General features: G+C 37.9%; 1 protein-coding gene across 4 annotated transcripts in view; it reads right to left on the minus strand.

The window, feature by feature from the left end:
- The window catches only part of rb (adaptor related protein complex 3 subunit ruby), a 196,266-nt gene that overhangs the window by 142,281 nt on the left and 31,630 nt on the right, over positions 1-22,355 (minus strand). For 3 of the 4 annotated variants that reach the window (XM_067137184.2, XM_067137185.2, XM_067137186.2), the window contains exons 5-8: positions 20,086-20,246; positions 16,410-16,512; positions 16,184-16,330; positions 3,619-3,783 (exon numbers count right to left, since the gene is read on the minus strand). In XM_067137184.2, coding sequence (XP_066993285.2) covers positions 3,619-3,783; positions 16,184-16,330; positions 16,410-16,512; positions 20,086-20,246 — 576 coding nt within the window. The remainder of the gene's footprint in view (positions 1-3,618; positions 3,784-16,183; positions 16,331-16,409; positions 16,513-20,085; positions 20,247-22,355) is intronic. The other variant, XM_067137187.2, reaches the window with a different exon arrangement.

Raw genomic sequence — 22,355 nt, forward strand, 5'->3', positions numbered from 1 at the left:
ATGAAGGTTAAAATCTTCAACATTGCCGGGAATCGAACCCGGGACCCTTTGAACTGAAGGCCAGTACGCTGACCATTCAGCCAACGAGTCGGACGGCAATAGAAAGAGAAGACAAAGAGAAGCATTAAAAAGCAAAAGGACAACATTCTCCACATCTTTCTACAATGCCATCTTCGAATAGGTAAGCTCCCTCCTTATCAATCCCAGTTCTAATAACTTCATCTCTTCTCAGCCCCTGATGAGCTTGCTTCTGCTCCCCAGCTTCATGAGAAGGGTAAGCATTAATACTCATTGGGGGATCATGTTAAGTGATTATCTATCAAGAAGTGTGGGATGTAAAAGAAAAGAAGCTAGACATACAGGATGCGGGAAGAAACATAAAATACAGGTGGCAAAAGATTAGGAACACAGGACAAACACAAGAGAAGAAAAGGATCCCATCAGGATAATGTTAAGTATTGGAAAGTAACAAGCAAGTGTCAAATCAAGTCATATAAAGATAGGATTATGAAAAAGAACACATAATAGGACAAACAGAATGATAGGTCAGTGTTGGAAGAGAGGAGCAACAGAAATACTGTAGAAGACAAGGAAAAACAAATATTGATACACTGCCATCAATCAATCAATCAATCAATCCTGATCTGCATTTAGGGCAGTTGCCCAGGTGGCAGATTCCCTATCTGTTGCTTTCCTAGCCTTTTCCTAAAGGATTTCAAAGAAATTGGAAATTTATTGAACATCTCCCTTGGTAAGTTATTCCAATCCCTAACTCCCCTTCCTATAAATGAATATTTGCCCCAGTTTGTCCTCTTGAATTCCAACTTTATCTTCATATTGTGATCTTTCCTACTTTTATAAACGCCATTCAAACGTATTCGTCTACTAATGTCATTCCACGTCATCTCTCCGCTGACAGCTTGGAACATACCACTGCTTGACTCGCACTATTCAATAAACTCTATTTTAACTTTTGTTTTGCTCAATTAAGAACTCCATAGTCAACAATTAATCCACGCTTCATGCATTGACATATAATTTAAGATCTACTATATCTATATCTTTTTACTTTTACAACCTCATGTTTGCTTTAACTTTATAGACTACCATTATTCAAAGTATTCCTCTGCATACTTGCTGTTAATCTGTACATATTGTTATAATTTCATGTTTAATGTTATCATTTTACTTTTTATTATGGTATTGTCACTATTTTAATAATTTTTATCATTCAGCTCAGGGCCCTGACCTAATCCTTGTAAATTAAGGCTGATGATGTTCGCTATGTCGAACGAAACATGTTCCTTTATTTAAGACACCTCATGATTATTTTATAATTCAATGAGTAATATAATGTATTGAGTAGGTGGTTGTTATTAAAAGGATTTTATAATTTTAACATACCACTTAGTCGAGCAGCTCTTCTTCTTTCTCTCAATTTTTTCCTAACCCAAACATTGCAACATTTTTGTAACGCTACTCTTTCGTCGGAAATCACCCATAACAAATCGAGCTGCTTTTCTTTGGATTTTTTCCAGTTCTTGAATCAGGTAATCCTGGTGAGGGTCCCATACACTGGAACCATACTCTAGTGGGGTCTTACCAGAGACTTATATGCACTTTTAACCCTGTTTATCAACATACCATTGCCTGCTGTCCATCTCACAACATTTTCGAGGTCACGTTGCAGTTGCTCACAATCTTGTAACTTATTTATCACTCTATAGAGAATAACATCATCCGCAAAAAGCCTTACCTCCGATTCCACTCCTTTACTCATATCATTTATATATATATAAGAAAACATAAAGGTCCGATAATACTGCCTTGAGGAATTCCCCTCTTAATTATTACAGGGTCAGATAAAGCTTCACCTACTCTAATTCTCTGAGATCTATTTTCTAGAAATATAGCAACCTATTCAGTTACTCTTTTGTCTAGTCCAATTGCACTCATTTTTGCCAGTAGTCTCCCATGATCCACCCTATCAAATGCTTTAGACAGGTCAATCGCGATACAGTCCATTTGACCTCCAGAATCCAAGATATCTGCTATATCTTGCTGGAATCCTACAAGTTGAGCTTCAGTGGAATAACCCTTCCTAAAACCGAATTGCCTTCTATCGAACCAGTTATTAATTTTACAAACATGTCTAATATAATCAGAAAGAATGCCTTCCCAAAGCTTACATACAATGCATGTCAAACTTACTGGCCTGTAATTTTCAGCTTTATGTCTATCACCCTTTCCTTTATACACAGGAGCTACTATAGCAACTCTCCATTCATCTGGTATAGCTCCTTCGGTCAAACAATAATCAAATAAGTACTTCAGATATGGTACTATATCCCAACCCATTGTCTTTAGTATATCCCCAGAAATCTGATCAATTCCAGCTGCTTTTCTAGTTTTCAACTTTTGTATCTTATTGTAAATGTCATTGTTATCATATGTAAATTTTATTACTTCTTCGGCCTTATTCGACATTATCCTTGTAACCAACAATCTTTACATACTGCTGACTGAATACTTCTGCCTTTTGAAGATCCTCACATACACACTCCCCTTGTCCATTAATTATTCCTGGAATGTCCTTCTTGGAACCTGTTTCTGCCTTAAAATACCTATACATACCCTTCCATTTTTCACTAAAATTTGTATGACTGCCAATTATGCTTGCCATCATGTTATCCTTAGCTGCCTTCTTTGCTAGATTCAATTTTCTAGTAAGTTCCTTCAATTTCTCCTTACTTCTACAGCCATTTCTAACTATTTCTTTCCAGTCCGCACCTCCTTCTTAGTCTCTTTATTTCTCTATTATAATAAGGTGGGTCTTTACCATTCCTTACCACCCTTAAAGGTACAAACCTGTTTTCGCATTCCTCAACAATTTCTTTAAACCCATCCCAGAGTCTGTTTACATTTTTATTTACCGTTTTCCACCGATCTATCAAGATGGCCCCTCAATGCCCACCCTCCTGATGAAGCTGGGAAACAGAAATGAGCCCGTTAGGGCTGAGAAGAGATGAATTAAGAACAGGGAGTGATAAGGAGAGAAGAGAGCAGTGTATGAAGATGCGGAGATTGTTCTTTTGTATTTTCATGTTCATCTTTGTCTTCTATTTCTTGTTTGTGATGGTTGCTTGTTTAAAGAGGTCTAACATCTGGGTTATCAGCCTACTTTTCTATTTCTATTGCTCACTCTTTCTACACTGACCTATCACTGTGTCCAGCCTATTATAGTCTGAGTAAAGTGCATTACATGAAAATAAGTAAACTTAAATAGGATTCAACATTTAAATATCTGTTGTGTCATACTTGGTGTATCACAGTCTTGCTCCCTACAATTATTTGTTTAGTGTCATGCCATTTACTATGCATTTCTGGTACAATAAATATCACACACATCTTAGCAATTCAACAATGTGTTATCAATGGGCATAAATGAAGGATGGAATTGCTTTTTATTTAGAAATCTCCAATACAAGAATGACCTGTTTTTGCAACACCTGATCAAAGACAGCAAACTTAGCTACAATAGCAACTTATTTCTTGTCAGTGCATTTTCATGCATCAAAACATACTTGTTAATGCAATACAAAAACATTAGAGACTTACAGATGCATTACGGCTTTGTAAGAGAGGCTTGGTGTTTCTCAGCAGTAGTCTGTGATCTGGATCAAGAGTATAAGATTTCTTTTCCTTTTCATCCTTTTCGGATTCATCATCCTCCTCCTCATCATCATCATAAAAAGGTCTCTCCTCATTTTCTTCAGATATATCCTGTAAATTTTCAAGTCTATTGTATACATATATTCCATGATCAACCATTTATGGCCAATTTTACTTCTACCCAGAGTATTTATAATTATTTCAAACATCTCCTTCTATTACTACTACAGCAGAGTCCATTAGTAATCTACACTCATAAAAATCCCCTCACCACAAAGCTGTCGGAATCACATGAAACTTAATATGGATGATTATAAAGTTGATGTGAAATTAAATACGTGATTACAATATCAGAGTAAAAGGCAATTTATTGCAGAAAACTGAACAGTTGAAATGAGACTCTGGTACTCATAATTAATGATTTTCATTCCGTACTGATGAAGACAATACCTGAAAGAAATTGGAGTAGATGCTCCACCTAATCAACACTTTAATATCAAGGAAGAAATATTTATTTCATACTGTTAGACCAGTTTTGGTACCTGTGGTACTATCTTCAGTAACAGACGTGAGAAAATTTTAAAAATTAAATTAGCACAAATAAGAAAAACCTTAAAACAACCCAAATATATATTAAAAAAAAAAAAAACAAACCATTAAACAGTCCCATGTATCCAAAAAGTGGATAAAAACTTAGCCTTAACAAAACACAATCAGTACAAGAACATTAGGGGTACAACATGTGTATGTTATGTAGTAGAACCATAGAATTCTAATAAACTTGTTTAACAAAGTTCACAAATGCCATGTTGTGGAAGGTCTTGAGGTAACACAATAAATGTATAACACATTTAAAGTGCCAAATGTTAGTTGTAAACAAAAGACTTAAAGGCTGAAGTGGTATACAACGAACTGAAAACATTACAGTCACAATCATGAAAGATTAAAATCGAATGAGAGCAAGATATTGCAAAAAATTGTAGATAAACTATATTGAATTCTCCCTCGTAGTAAAACGTGACTTGAGTAGGTCTTTAGTATTATAGCATATATAACACGAAAAGTAGTTGAGCTGTGTTGAGGAAAAGCATCATGCCCAATTGTATTGCTGACACATTATTATTATTATTATTATTATTATTATTAAACTCAACTGCCTTGCTTTTGCGGACGATTTAGCATTACTTGCAAATACAATAGAAGAGGCTAAATTTCAAATTGAACAACTAGAAATTATAGCTAAAAAAATGGGATTACAAATTTCATTTGAAAAAACAGAAATGATGCCAACTTTTAAAGTTGATTTACCAGTTATTCAGCTGAACAGTAATAAAGAGATTAAAATTGTTCAGAAATTCAAATATCTTGGGGAAATAATAACATGGAACACAAATGAAAAAGAAGCAATAGAACACAGAACAACTAAATTTAAACAAGCACAAAGACTTACCTGGCCAACCTATAAAAAAAAATCTCTTTCGATAAACGCTAAGCTGAAACACTATAATTCCATAGTTAAACCAGAGGCAACCTATGCTAGTGAAACTTTATTCAAATTAAATGTAAAATCTACAACAGACAAATTACAGAAAACTGAGAGAAGAATTCTTAGAACAATTATTAATAAAAAACACCAAGTTGATGGACAGTGGAGATTGTTGCCTAACAACATTGTCTATCGTGAATGTGAATCAATAATATCTACAATGCGTAAAAGAAGAATTTCCTTTTTCTGTCACATATCAAGATTAGCAGACACCAGGATATTGAAACAACTATTCGATTACTTTTTGAAGAATAAAATCAATAATAATTGGTTCAAAGAAGTTCAGGACGATTTGGAAGAATTGGGTATAACTCGGCAACAAATCAAAGACAGAAAAGAGAAGAGGATTTTGAAGAACAAAAGCATAAGTCTCAAACTAAAAGCAGTTGAACGGAAACAATATACTATATCGGACACACAAAGGGCTTCCAGGTCGGAGAGGATGAAAAAGTTCTGGGAGAAGAAGAAGAAGAAATTAACTCAAATGTATTGATTTCAGTGCTCCAATGTGGGCGTAAAATATGTAAATAAATAATAAATAATTATTACATACATACATTATCATTATAGACTGATATGCCTTTCAGCGTTCAGTCTGCAAGCCTCTGAGAATTTACTAAACATCGCCACAATCCTCGATTTGCAACTAGTGTTGTGGCCTCATTTAGTTCTATACCTCTTATCTTTAAATCGTTAGAAACTGAGTCTAACCATCATCGTCTTGGTCTCCCTCTACTTCTCTTACCCTCCATAGCAGAGTCCATTATTCTCCTAGGTAACCTATCCTCCTCCATTCGCCTCACATGACCCCACCACTGAAGCCGGTTTATGTGTACAGCTTCATCCATCGAGTTCAATCCTAAATTAGCCTTTATTTCCTCATTCCGAGTACCCTCCTGCCATTGTTCCCACCTGTTTGTACCAGCAATCATTCTTGCTACTTTCATGTCTGTTACTTCTAACTTATGAATAAGATATCCTGAGTCCACCCAGCTTTTGCTCCCATAAAGCAAAGTTGGTCTGAAAACAGACCGATGTAAAGATAGTTTCGTCTGGGAGCTGACTTCCTTTTTACAGAATACTGCTGATCGCAACTGCGAGCTCACTGCATTAGCTTTACTACATCTTGATTCAATCTCACTTACTATATTACCATCCTGGGAGAACACACAACCTACATACTTGAAATTATCTACCTGTTCCAGCTTTGTATCACCAATCTGACATTCAATTCTGTTGAATTTCTTACCCACTGACATCCATTTAGTCTTCGAGAGGCTAATTTTCATACCATACTCATTGCACCTATTTTCAAGTTTCAGGCTTTCGGCACAGTCTGCCATTAAGACCAAGTCATCAGCATAGGCCAAACTGCTTACTACATTTCCACCTAACTGAATCCCTCCCTGCCATTTTATACCTTTCAGCAGATGATCCATGTAAACTACGAACAGCAAAGGTGAAAGATTACAGCCTTGTCTAACCCCTGTAAGTACCCTGAACCAAGATCTGATTCTACCATCAATTCTCACTGAACCCCAATTGTCAACATAAATGCCTTTGATTGATTTTAATAATCTACCTCTAATTCCATAGTCCCCCAGTATAGTGAACATCTTTTCCCTCGGTACCCTGTCATATGCTTTCTCTAGATCTACGAAACAAACACAACTGCCTATTCTTCTCTTAGCATTTTTCAATTCCCTGGCCCATACTGAAAATATGATCCTGACAGCCTCTCTGTGGTCTGAAACCACACTGGTTTTCATCCAACTTCCTCTCAACTACTGATCGCACCCTCCCTTCCAAGATGTCAGTGAATACTTTGCCTGGTATACTAATCAATGAGATACGGTACCTCGGTAGTTGTTGCAATCCTTCCTGTTCCCTTGCGTATAGATAGGTGCAATTACTGCTTTTGTCCAATCTGAAGGTACCTTACCAAAACTCCACGCTAATTTTACTACTCTATGAAGCCATTTCAGCCCTGCCTTCCCACTATACTTCACCATTTCAGGTCTAATTTCATCTATTCCTGTTGCCTTAGGTTTTTTTTTTTTTTTTTTTTTTTTAACCATCCTTTCCACTTCCTCAAGCATAATTTCACCAACATAATTTTCCTCCTCCCCATGAGCTTGGCTGTTTGCAACACCACCAGAATGATTTCCTTTCACATTGAGAAGATGTTCAAAATATTCCCTCCACCTCTCCAGTGATTCCCTGGGATCTATTATGGGTTCACCTGAATTAAAACACTGTTCATTTCCTTTTTCCCTCCCTTCCTAAGATTCTTTATTACTGTCCAGAAAGGTTTCCCTGCTGCTTGACCTAGCCTTTCCAGGTTATTACCAAAATCTTTCCATGACTTCTTTTTGGATTCAACAACTATTTGTTTCGCTCTGTTTCTTTCATCTACCCTACGTACAAATCCCTGTCTGCCTCGGCCCTTGTTGGTAGCCATTTCTGATAAGCCTTCTTTTTACGTTTACAGGCTGCTCTCACTCCATCATTCCACCAAGATGTTCGCCTTTTCTCATCTTTACATACAGTTGTTTCTAGGCATTCCCTTACTGTTTCTACTACAGCATCCCTATATGCCACCCATTCACTTTCTATATCCTGAACCTGCTTACTGTCTACTGTTCGAAACTTCTCACTAATCATATCCATGTACTTCTGTCTAATTTCCTCATCCTGGAGATTTTCTACCCTTATTCGTTTGCAGAGAGATTTCACTTTCTCTACCCTAGGCCTAGAGATACTTAGTTCACTACAGATCAGATAGTGGTCTATATCATCGAAAAGTCCGCGAAAAACTCGTACATTCCTAACAGATTTCCTGAATTCGAAGTCAGTTAAGATATAGTCTATTATGGATCTGGTACCCCTAGCCTCCAATGTGTAGCGGTGAATAGCCTTATGCTTGAAGAATGTATTCGTAACAGCTAAACCCATACTAGAACAGAAGTCCAGCAAACGCTTCCCATTCCCATTAGCTTCCATATCTTCCCCACATTTACCAATCACCCTTTCGTATCCTTCAGTTCTATTCCCAACTCTCGCATTGAAATCGCCCATTAGCACTATTCTAACCTTGCTGTTGACACTGACCACGATGTCACTCAATGCTTCATAAAACTTGTCAACTTCATCCTCATCTGCACCCTCACATGGTGAATACACGGACACAATTGTTGTCCTAATTCCTCCAACTGACAAATCTACCCACATCATTCTTCGCTCATTTACGTGCCTAACAGAAACTATGTTGCGTTGCAATGGTATTCCTGATAAAGAGCCCTACCCCAGACTCTGCCCTTCCCTTTCTAACACCCGTCAAGTACACTTTATAATCTCCTATCTCTTCCTCATTATCTCCCCTTACCCAAATATCACTTATTCCTAGCACATCCAGATTTATTTATCGTGTCAGAAGTACAAAGTAAGAGAGACAAAAATTAAACAAGGAAATTTTAAACATTGGTTGACCAAAAATTGGCCACGACAAGCGCATCCTCTTTGCTGACTCAGCCAGTTCTACCTTCTTTCTTCCATAAGCCCCATTAATATTGATAGCTCCCCATCGAATTCCATTTCGTTCGCCAAGTTGTTTCCAAGGAGTCCCTCACCTGTCAAATGGGAGTGGGACTCCATTACTCCCATAGGTCCGAGGCTTGCTTAAAATGTTCTGAGCTCAGTAAATTCATGAAGCAGGATGCTACCCTACTTGCACATAGTCCAAATGAGGATCTCTCCTCTAAAGGGTTATGGACCACCGGTGAATTGTATAGTCCTAGCCGTCTGAGTACAAGGAGGGCCACGACTCAGAATATGTCCGAGATGCCCACTCCCATTCCATAGCAACTGGTATCCTGACTCTCAGGACCACTTACTAGGCCACTCAGCCATTGCCCATGGTTCATGAACTAGGACGTGACTACAGTAACCCACAAACATGAACCATATTATTATTATTATTATTATTATTATTATTATTATTATTATTATTATCATAAAATTTAGAAGCCTCAAAACATAAAAGGACAGCTGGAATCTAAAAATACAGAGTAAAAAAAGAGGAAACAGAGAACTGAAAGTGCAAAAAAAATTATAAGAAAGAGGAGGAGGAGGAAAGAAGAAACAAACTTATTTTCTCTTTGCTCGTGTGCTGCGTGTGATGGTGTTGTGAGCTATGCTCTGGCTGATTACCATAGATGGTTGCTCACTGCTGTCTGGAATGACAAGCGGGAAATTGTGTAACGCATGGAGGGGAAGAGAGGGTGGGATAAGAAGGTCCTCCAAGTCTTGTTGACTTGTTATTTTGATCTATGTATCTAGTGTTATAAGTTTTCGAAATAAATGGAAGAATGGAATTAAAGAGGATGTTAGTTTTTTTTTTCAGTAATATCTTTAAAATTGCTAGAGGTGTCTGAATGGCGATCTAAATGTATGGAAAGCTGTTATATTGAGTAAGGAACCCTTTTGCATAGTTTTAATGATTTGTAGGTCATGGTCTATATTTATAAAACCGTGTTGGCATTCTTCCATATGATTACCCTTAGCAGAGAACCTACTGTGTTTAGTCACATTTATATGCTCAAAGTAGCGGGTGGCAAAACCCCTACCTGTCTGCCCAATGTGACTTGCTTGACATCCTGAACACTGTAATCTGTAGACACCCAAATGAATGCGTTTATTGGGGTTGTTTATAGAACCAGAATTATAAAAAAGGCTTTCATTCCTGTTCAATGATATGTAGGCTACCTTCATACTAAATTTTCTGAAAGTACTAGAAATGTAGTGGATATAATTACAATTAAACATGAAGGTTGAAAAAATGGATTTAAGTTTCTGTTTCCTGGTTAATTGTGATTTAGGAACAATGACCCTGAGGCTCCTTTCTATCGTTCATCAGCTCCAATATTTGATGTAGGTATGGGTATAAATAAAAGCAGTGAGGAAAACGATGTTATGTCTTTTGTAAATAAAAAAAAAATCCAATAATGATTTCTTTAATATGCACTAATGTAGAACTCAGCTGTTAAGTAGGTGGCTTATAAAAACTGGCTGGGTTCCAGCAGTGGCAAGCTGCTCAGGCAGCTGGTAGTGGAAGTGTTAAAGAGCACTTTTGCTCAATAAATGTTATTACTGTTAACCATACCTGTCAACTTTACAAAACAAAAAAATCAGGAGATTTTGATATGAAAATCAGGAGATACAATTCGTTAAAACTGCTTATTCTACATGTCTTGCACAATACAGTACTATAGGTGGGCCGGCACAAGGCTGCACTTGACAGTTGTAAGTCATGTTGGCACCACTATAAAAATGAAATGAAGAACGTCACCCGTCAATCAGAATCACCAATCTACTACTTTTTATATGTCAGATACAGTTACGCATTTTATTCATGTTAATTCGTATTTAATTCCGTATAGTGCTTATAATCTTTTATTTGGTTACACAGATATGAGCATTTAATAAATGTTATAAAGTTTGAGCGAGCCACAAAATAAATACGAACTATTTTCAGTTGATTGTTGTTGGCAATATGGGTAGTATAGTGGTGCCATCTATAACTAGCTTGACTACCGCATTGAAGTGTTGCCGTTATGTCTGTCGTCGCTAGCACGTAGTCAGGTGTGATTCGCGCGTTTATGAAAGTTTTGTTTTCATTGTGAGATAATTGTGAAGTTTCATTTTAACGAATGCAGTACGATGTCTCGGAAACGACAACATAGTCATGAAACGCGAAGTGATAATTCTTTGCGCCGTGGCGGTGTGTCCCTTAATAGTCAGGCATTAGAATTAGTGCGGAGAACTCGCGAGTTTTATGAGAGGGAGAGGAAATTCGTACGCTTGTACAGCCGTCTCTCTGTTCCTGCAGATCATGTTGTGGAACGCATACGGTACGTCAAACATTAGGGCTTTCAAAGCGTACTGTTATTCAGAGAGGTGTCCGCCTCCAAGAATAGAAGTAAAAAGGGACTGGGGTACATAGCAGTAGCGGAAACGGGGCTGATAGTAGGGACTTATTTCACAGCACTTCGGGAAGAAACGAATTAAGCTATCTCCTGTAACAGGAATTAATTATTTCCAGGCTGATGCCATAGGAAAAGACGGTACCGTACGATGATTACAGCTCAAAGTCCCTTCTGTCATTGTTATGGATAATGTACCTTACCTTACCACTCCGCAATAATGAACAAGACCCCTCCTTCGAGCATCAATAAAGAACTGTTAGTGGAATGGCTGCAGTAAAGAAATATCCCAGCGTATATGTGTATGACTTTTTTTTTTTTGCTAGGGGCTTTACGTCGCGCCGACACAGATAGGTCTTACGGCGACAATGGGATAGGAAAGGCCTAGGAGTTGGAAGGAAGCGGCCGTGGCCTTAATTAAGGTACAGCCCCAGCATTTGCCTGGTGTGAAAATGGGAAACCACGGAAAACCATTTTCAGGGCTGCCGATAGTGGGATTCAAACCTATCTCCCGGATGCAAGCTCACAGCCGCGCGCCTCTACGCGCACGGCCAACTCGCCCGGTATGTGTATGACTAAATTAGTTGACGAGGTAGCGAAGGAACAAGGGCACGAGGTTATTAGGTTGTTGCCGTATCACTGTCACTTCAACCTCAATGAATTGGTACTGTATGGGGTGAAGTAAAACAGTACGTACGCACTAATAACAAGTCCTTCACAATTACTGAAGTGGAAGGACTGTTTCGGGAGGGCATTGCTCGAATTGATGCGGCTTTGTGGATGAAGAAAGTTAGCCATGACGCAACATTCCTTAACTCGACAATGACAATACATGGCATCATCAGTGACTGTCAGGAGTTGATGATCTGCCTAGACGATGATGTCAATGACAACGAAGGCGACGGTAGTGATAGCAGTGATCTGGAGGGTACTCTACGTGTATGAATCAGGTATGAAAATAAGGATTCTGAATTTTCGTAAATTTTATAGATTTTACTTGAAATCTTTTGTGTTAGTACCGGTATATATTATTCTAACATTTATTGGTGTATTCAAAGTGAGATTCGTGTCGACCGATTTCTTTAGTATTTTCTAACATCGCGATAATAAGAATTTTGTAGTATATTTATCTCGTATCATTTTGTGTGATAAATAATCGGTGAGTTGAAAGTTCGATTTTTGTCGGCGGATTTCATTTGCCTTGTGTATCATCGTGATGATATTAAAAACATTTCTTCCATGTTTTTAAAAACTCGCGTGTCTTGCAATCAGCTGTTGTTGCGGCGGCAACATCGCTTCGTGCGCCATTGCAGTGTGACCAACATTGTGCGCAACTGTCATGTGCAACCTTACGCCGGCCCACCTATATGATATATTTATAACACTTATTGTCTCAAAAGCCTGACTGTTGCTTTATGAGGCTACAAGGCTATAAAATACACATCTCTATTCCCCCACAGGAAGTATGTGAGTGAGATGATCGGTCTCTGATAAGCCTACCAAAAATAGTATGAACTCATGCTCCACATGTGCAAATCAGTCATGCACTTAGATGCCATTACTTAGCAAATGCATAGATTAATATATTGCATCAAGCACCTGCGCGATTATGTGAAGCGCAATGCTATTTGGATCAAATAACTAGCTGATGTAGCCGTGCTTCACTACGGAATGCTCAGAAAGGCTGTACTTATAGTTTTCCCAACTGAAGTCAACATTGGTCATTACAATGATGTCAGTACGAATGTCGCGATTAAAAGCAATGCTGTCATATGAGTTAGTCGATAACATGAAAAACAGCACATTATCTCACTTTTAACAAACAATGATCAATGTAATGCTATTGCTGATCAATTTTATGAGCCTTCTATGTTGGAGGCCTTCACATTTAGTTTTCTTCCTACTCTGTGATATTAGAGCATCTAATGGAAAGCAAATACAGTAGAGACAATACACGACACTCTGCGAGATATCGAGGGACAGCGATTAGAGCTCTGTCTAGCGGAGTGACCTGAGAGTTACTGATTCTATCATAAGGGCACGTGTATTTGTTTATGAAGTTTTTGGGGTTATTTATGTGTTTGCATTAAGTGACATAAGTAAATAGTAGCGTGTGTCATTCCTTTATATCTCCTGTCAATGTAAGTGGAAAGATATGTGCTGCATTTGGCTGCAATAACTATGAAGTGCAGAAGGATTCACGGTCTTTCTTCCGTTTACCTCGTGACAATAAAATGTAAGTAAATACTGTGTTTGCATATATATTCTTCCAGTTACAAAGATATTTTTATAGAAGGCCTACTTCCTAAACTGACCTGCGCGACCCATATTTTAACTGGCTTAAAATATAATAAGCTTATTTCATTGTATTAGTGCAGCAGTTAATCTTCAATACCGATGTGTTGTTGTAAGTGTAATCTGTGTGTTTTGGTTTAATTCAGGAAAATGCAGTTGTGTGTGGCTGGTTGTGTTCCAAGTTACCCCATTTGGAATGCCGTAATGCACTGTCAAGCACTGAAGAAAATATGGGTGATTTAAGAAATGCGATGATGATGCAAATTTACTTTACCCTAATGTAATGGCAAGTATTGCTTATAGGGAAATTTTGAATGTTTTTGCGGCTAAATTTTATGAATTTCTTTCTGTTAGTAGGCTTCAAGTTAAAACGAAAATTGGCCACCTCTTAAATGTAAATTCATTGAATCATGTGTGTAAGGAATGTGCCGATATTTTTATTGACAAGTGTCCTAATGTGATCTACAAGGCTTTTAAATGAGAAAAAAAGACATATCTAGCTGTGAAAGTTCAGGCAGGCATGCTAAAGCTAAAACATAATGCATAAATGAAAGATCAAGCCTTTTCACAGTAGTCCATTTCACATCTTGATTATATGTCTAATTTCAGTCTTTAAATAATAACCTGTTCAATAATTCTTCATTCATGTATCCAGAATTGCTTTAGCAACTTTGAAGGTAATATTTTAGCAATACTTTCTTTCTAGACGTAATTTATTTATCCATTTCCGTATATACATTACCATCGATATTTGAATTTAGCACGAATTTTCAGGTCACGCCACTAGGAGCGCCACTTGCCAATTGTCTCCCATTTTAACAAAGCTAAATACGGAAGTGTCGCGTATTGTCTCTACTGTATTTGTGTAAAGTGAGTCGTCCTCTCCTTCATGACTCCCTCTTGTGTTATTATTCAAGCGATCGTTCCTACATGACCTTTTCTCGTATGGTAAAACTAAATAAGACATAAATAATCGGAAAATGCATTCTCTATAACTTTTGTTATGTAGTACATTTTGATATGACCAATAAGATAAGTAATTAAAAATTAAATTTTTCGCACCTTCCCCTAAGCTACCATTTTAAACAGGGTGAATAAAATTATTTGTAGCGTAGCTTGTAGTTCCTTATTCCCCAACTTAACATAAAATTCTGTTCATCCACTTTCTAGTATCTCGGCGCTGATACGGACTTAGCAACAAAAATCCAAATTCAAGAATATCTGTTATCATAGCCAGTATGGTAAAAATGTATAAGACATAAATGGTAGGAAATTTAATAATATATAACTTTAGTTATGTAGTATTTATCGATAGGGCCAATAATAACGTAAATATTTGAGATGAACTACCATTTCCCTCAACGTGAATAAAATTATTTATGGTCTAGATTGTAGTGACTTATTCCGTAACGTTATATACCGATTTTCATTAAATTATCTTCAGCCGTTTTCTCGTGATGAGCGTACATACATACAGACAGACAAGAACTTACGGAAAATTAAAATGTACATTTCGCCTTGTTACTGTGGTCATGACCGGTTTGGAAATATCATTCTTTTTAAATTCTGTGCAATGTACAGACAAAACTCTTATTTTATTTATACTGAGATAAATTAGAACGAGCCAGAATTGTCTCCAAATGTTTCCTAAAATCTCTAGAAAAGTCATTATTATTGAAATTCTGTTACTAAATTACTAAGAAAGATTCCATAATCTAGCGACTAGTCTCTAGACTCTCCAGAATCGACTAGACTGATGTGAACCAAAACGAACACGAATACAGCACACGCGAGAAAGAAAGATTGACAATCGATATACGCATCGCGATATACAGATTTCGATAAACATCACACATTCGTGCACGTTTCTCGCATTAATAGGCCTATACGATACTTCGTTTGAAAGCAGCCAATGAGCGAAGGACTTCTGCCACTGGCGTAAAAAAAAAAAAAGCTGAAATGGCGGGATTTGAAAACAAATGTTTCAAGTCCACCAAGAAATAAGCTAAAAACGGGAGAAAAAATAAAATAATCGGGAGGCGGGAAGAACTGTCGAAAATCGGGAGTCTCCCACCTAAATCGGGAACGTTGGCAGGTATGGTGTTAACATACAGTACCGAGCAGAGTGGCCGCGCATCTTAAGCCGCTAGCTGCGACTATAGAGCCAAGCTCTGAATTTGAGAGACGCATGGATTCAAGCCCCACCGTCAGCTATTTTGAGAATAGTTTTCTGTTGTTTCTCATTTTCACTTCCAGGCAGTTGCTATTCACAGGCCTCAGCAGATTCCTTCCACCTCCTTACTCAATTTCATGCACCATCATTAATTTCATATTCATTGGCTACTCAACCGAGGTTGATGCCAGGAAGAGCATCAGGCCATTAAAACATATCATACAATTTCATCTTAGTTCATCCCCACCCCGTATCAGGAATACGACTAAGGGGTAGACATACATAGTGTTAACATAAACTAAACAAAACAAACAAGAAATATTAAATGAGAAAAATTTAGAAGCTTTAATTGAAATACTGTATTATTCTTCAATTATATAAGAATTATTAATTTTCTATAAATCCTAATAACTGAAAACAATGTATCACATAAAAAAAAAAGAAAATCTCGACAAATTCTTTCAGACATTAGTGATCCAGTCATTGTTCACATATCAAGCATATAATGGAACTTACCTCAGAATTTGGATTTGTAAACTGCGTACGAGCATAACGAGTCAACATATTGATAATGATTACTTGACCCCACTCGTCAACATCCACCAGAAGGTTGCAAAGTTTGCGATAGTTTTTGTGGATTAAGTCTATACGCTCTGGGCAAACCTGTTAACAGAAATACTCTGTTACTAAGCAGTTTCAATTACTACAATAAAATATAAATAAAATCGTAGTAATAACAAACCTCTTCGAAGGCCATGACGACAGATCCAACCACTAAAGTAGTTTTGTCTGCCAACAACTTCTCAATCACATGAATCAGTTCTTCCTTCTGATCCTGATCTAAACTGCAACATGAAAGTAAATAATAATATGAAGTGTTTATAATATTTTAGAAGATGATTTCTGGGGAAGAGTCACTTACCACAACTGTCATGATTTTTATAATAAGATTGTGTAGAAAATATTATTAGGCTTGGAACTAAAGCTTCTGGTCCCTTTTAACAACAATGACTTGAGCAAAGACTATCTTACAAATTGCTTTTAATACAAACAAACCATAGGGAGGTGAAAAATTCATATTGGATCCTCTGGGCGCCCAGAGCTCTCAGGAAAAGGAAAAAAATCTAATATAGTCAGGTGTTTTCCTTTCAAGAAAATTATTTAAAAATTGGTTTACATAGAAGTGGTAGGGGATATCGTGTGAGGTAGTCTACCATGGAATACAAGTCGCCATTCATCTTCCAAAATATTAAAAATATTACATACCTCCAGGTCTAGCCCCCCCCACAAACTATCCTATGGACACCCAAGATCCTCATAGCTAAAAACTACTATGCATAATGTAGAGATGCATGTAGAACAGATTTTAATAAACTATTCTCCTGATCAACATAGGACCAAGTTTACTGCTTTAGAAAATTTAGCATTCAGACCTGTTGCTTCCCAATGTTTGCTTATGCTTTAAACAATTATACTCGAGTAGCCAGTACACAACTGTTCAAGGTGTTCTTTTTTACAGAATGGAGGGTTTGTGCACTCTCAAGGATAAAATTTGAATTCTTCCTGACACATCCTAAACTTCTGTAAAGCTACCTTACAAAAACAACATTGAGCTATATCTTCTTGGGCATTTTCTACTGTGACAGACACGAAATCTTTAGGTTTCCTTTTGAATGATTCCTGTCGGAAAGTGATTTACCACATCTGTCATGAAATCTGTCTGTAGGAGATTCTATTGAATAATGCCTTTTTCTCAAGGGACGTAACTCCCATACTAGTTATCAAAAGATGAAATTTCACTCCCACTGAATATTATAATTTTTGCATATCTCTTTAATTAGTTTTTTATGTACACTACACCAACACATGACGAAAATGTATAACATATATATTAATTAGGTATGCAAGATACCATCTAGTGTTAGTGTATTCTGTCTCTTAAAGGAGTAAATGTTCAGCCCATGCTAATAGACTGTTCTTTTTTTTTTTTTTTTTGCTAATTGCTTTACGTCGCACCGACACAGAGAGGTCTTATGGCGACGATGGGACGTGAAAGGACTAGGAGTGGGAGGGATGCGGCCGTGGCCTTAATTAAGGTACAGCCCCAGAATTTGCCTGGTGTGAAAATGGGAAACCACGGAAAACCATTTTCAAGGCTGCCGACAGACTGTTCTTTTCTAATAATAAAGATGATAGTCAAATGCATCATTGAGCAAAGAAATAAGAAATTTCTTGCAAAACTCTGAAAACTATCACAAAAGTATATAAAACACAGTCATTTTATTGTGATGATTTTATGATGATGATGCTTGGTGTATAAAGGGGCCTAACATTTAGGTCATCGGCCCCTAATGGTACAAAATGAAATGAAAAATTAAAAGTCCAAAATCTTCCACTGATCAGAATTCTAAACGTGAGGACGAAGAATGAATGGATGGAAACAAATTTAAAACAATCAGTGGATCCGACCCGCAATGCCTCACATTCACAGAAACTGGCGTAAAACAAGAGTATTAATGACCAAGGGACTGCTTCTATTGCATATTACTGAATCGATGATGCTTGCAGTCTAAAGGGGTCCAAAATCCAAGTCATAATGGTACTTATCGCTAGAAAAGTAGAACCATGGTATTTGTCATGTTGCGGTACTAATCAAAAGTACCATAGACTTGCGGTATTCCACCCATTATTGTACTACTCACAGGTAAAGAAATTCGCACATGTAATACAGACCTATGGTATTTCGCACAATGCGGCACCATTTACAGGCAACGCAAACCTATGGTGTTCATTACAGCAGTGTACTAACCACAGGGACTCGTACTATCCCGTGGTGTTCCTCACAGAGTGGTTACTAATCATAGGCAAGCCAGAACCATGGTGTTGTCCACCCATGGTGTCGCTCATATAGTGGTACTAATCACAGGTACTGTAAAAGCCGGAAGCGCACTCTGTTGCTATTAATCACAAACCTATTTTGGACCTAACATAGTGGTACTACGTGCAAGTAAAAGTTACCATGGTGTTTCCCGCGTGGTGGTACTAATTACAAGTAGTCTCATGGTTTTAATTCGACCATCCCTTGGCCGCCTCTTTTAGTCGCCTCTTACGACATGCAGGGGATACCGTGGGTGTATTCTTCGTCTGCGTCCCACACCCACAGGGGTAGACAGAGAGAAAAAAGAAAAAAGGAAGGGAGCCGTTACTTCGAAAAATGAAGTAATGGACAAAGAAAGACAAGGTCCATGAAGGGCGTGAAAAATGGACTCCCTAGCCCTCGGAAACCTAATAGCGTCGGGGTCGGAAAAGAACAAGAAATGACCAAGGGAGGTCGGACAGGATAGATGTAAGTGAAGAGCCTGGCACAAACAAGAGGAAGTAATGCCAGGACTCAGCTAAGGGCCCAGTGTTCGCCAAACCACGCTCCCTAGTTGAGAGCCCCTGGGGCCCCTTTTAGTCACCTCTTACAACAGGCAGGGGATACCATGGGAGTATTCTTCATCTGCGTCCCCTACCCACAGGGGATTGAGTGTTTGGTCCGAGAGAGGTATTTTATTTCCCTCAAGTTCGCCGGCAAACCGGTTAGGACCCCCCTATCCACCACCTGGGACGCACTAAGTGGGAGTATCACCTCTCCCCCTGCTACGCCAGCGTAGTAGGTTCATGGTGATGATTTTAATCACAAGTAGGTATAAGGTCAGGAATTTAGATGCAGATAAAGAATACGCACAATCTTGGATGAACTGCACAACTAGACAGGCTCAAAATGTATTCTATATTTATGCATTGTCCAGAATATAACTATTCTATGAATCATTAATAACAATGCAATGAATAATCATCACTATAACAGACCAGATCCAAAATGATATGCCATAAGACTACTTAAGTAAAGATCATTTAACATTTTGTCCTACCATAGCAAAGATATGGTATTTTGCAGACACAAAAATCTGTGTCACCTAGCCGACAGAAGTTTTCTGGGCACAATAGCCAGTAAGCAAGCAAGTACCAAGAACTAGGAAGTTTGTGCATGAATTTTTAATAACAAACGTAAAAGTGCTTAAAATCCACCATATTTTCTTCATTCAGCTGTGTGATGCTTTGTGTTCCTGTAACAGGGGATGCTGTTGAAAGGATTTATCAATATGGTACTCATTTTTAGCACAGGCTGAGTGAACTCAGATGATCATGACACTACCCACGAGGTTAAGATGCATACCAAAGAGTTTCTCTGATAAAATTGTGACTACTCATTTTTATCACTTACAAGCTGCTACTGATGGTGATATACAGATCTAGGGGGTTACTATTCTGACTTGAATAGAAATAAGTATTGATCACAGAAATCTGTATTACACCCTAATGTATTTTGTAGTTTGATAAAATATAACGAGCACTTATGCAATGATAAGTACCTGTATAATTTGGGGATAGCATGTGCTGCAGTCTTCCGGACATAGGGTGACATGTCAGAGGCCGAGTCCTTGATGGCCAACATGACTATGGGTACAATCATTGGAACCCGAATGCTTGAGAGTACTCGCAAAGCACTAGCACGGATGAGCTGATTTGGATCCTTAAAAAAAAAAAAAAAAAAAAGGAAAGAAGGATAATTAAAAATTGCACTAACCCTAATGAATACTGAAATACAATGCTTAGTATTACACAATTTACATATTGTCCTAACTGGTAATGGTTTCCAGAACAGCAAAGGTTTCATAATTTTGTCCAAAGAGTTGTTTTACATATTAGTTAATCTAACAGTATCTAAATCCTATAAAAGCCAGCAGCTGACGACATGACCAACACTAAAAGCTGGAATTTGAAAGGACTGTTGAATCTTGTGGGTATATGCTGTGTAATTTTTGTGTTACGATGTTGATTTTCTTTCGTGAAAGACAAAACCCACGCATTTATTTAATCGAGTCAGAAACATAACGTCAAAGATATTAAAAGATAAAAATAAATCCAAACATTGGTCTAAAAGCATATTATCATTTGTAGTAACAAGGTAATATCAAATCACATGAAAATGTAGGGTGACCCGTATCTAGCCAATTCATACGCTTCCTTGGTGCCATCAATCAGGTTCTGAGGAGAACATGTAGATGGGTACAACTTGCAGACAAGGAGATGGTTCATGGTCTGCTCTTCACCGCATTCAAATAGTGTGGAATCGCACGCGAATCCCCACTTTCTCATGTTGGTCTTTGATCTGCCAACTCCAGTGTGCAGCGTGTTGAGTGCCTTCCATGATGACCAACTTTCCTCATGACCAGAAGGTACCATCCATTCTTCGAGGTTGCTGTATATGGAATGCCATGAATTACTCCAAATTTTGAAGGTGGTTCACTGAGGATTTCTGTTGAATGATGGAAGTTTTTTCTTGACTTAAGTCTTCAGGTTGCTGTTGATATTCATATAGGGTATGGGTCCTCAAGTTCAATGCCTTAGATTTCTCTAGACTGACTGCAGATTCACAACGTATATCTGGAGGTGAGATACCTGCTAGACAGTACACTCAAGTGGTGTAGACCTCAAACAACCTGTAATGAATCTGCAATCTCATTTAAGGCAATATCCACTCAATCAGTATGGGTGGATCCATACCAGATAGGATAGGCATATTCTTCAGCTGAATAGTAAAGGACTATAGTTGAAGTTCTTAAGGTGCGAGGCTGTGTCCCACAGGTTGTACCCAGTAGTTTCCAAAGAAATTGTTCCTTGCTGATATCTTCCTTTTGGTGTTCAAGCAGTGTGTTCAGTAGGTTGAGTGCTTGATCAAGAGTTACTCCTAGACAATATGGGAGTGAAGCAGTGTTCTAGATGTGTACCTTTCCAGGTCACCTGCAGTTTCCTTTATGCCTGCCTATTTTATAGGTGAAAGTCGCAGATTTTTTAACATCTATACCAGTGTCCGTAAACTGGCTGACGTGTGACGTCAGAGAGCCCATGTGACTTAAGAGCGCAGAGTGACCAGGCTCTTCAGTCGTAGAGTGGGACAAAGGAACTGCCTCGCCGGCTAGAATTAAATATTCCTTCAAGAATTCACCATCACTGAACGGTATAAGTTTCTTTGCAATTAAACATGAAATTCTGAAACTCAATCAAACTGCTGACTTACTGTTCGAATGCTCAACACGGTTATTTAATTTACCCTTCAATTCTGCAATTACACGTACCCGTTCTTCGCCTTGATACTGATCATAATCTGTAGCGAGACTCAAACTGTACTGGCGTTGTAAATTATATCTTTCTACATACCGTAGCTCTTTTCTACGAACTAAACATTTAGGTGTAGCATTCCTACAATTTTCAACAAATAAATATAGATCTTCCCATAAAGACAATAAGGTCAAGGGCATAGATAGCTTGTTACACTATGATGTGCTCGGTTCATCCATCCTTATGTAGTGTACTGTACCACTATTAACACCACTATGTACGGCACTGCATATGCCTACTACAGAGCGAGGCAGTCCCTTCGTCCCACTCTGTGACTGAAGCGCATGACCACTCTACGATCTTATGTCACATAGTATCTCCGATGTTACGCGTCAGCCAGTAGGTGGACACTGATTTATTCTAATGAATAATCCCACCTGCAAGGAACGAAGATTTTTATTTATGCAGATGATCTCGTTCTACAGTTCAAGAGGCAAGTTTTCAACATGCTGAAGAGAAG

The sequence above is a fragment of the Anabrus simplex genome, chromosome 1, assembly GCF_040414725.1.
Source record: "Anabrus simplex isolate iqAnaSimp1 chromosome 1, ASM4041472v1, whole genome shotgun sequence".
Classification (NCBI taxonomy): domain Eukaryota; kingdom Metazoa; phylum Arthropoda; class Insecta; order Orthoptera; family Tettigoniidae; genus Anabrus; species Anabrus simplex.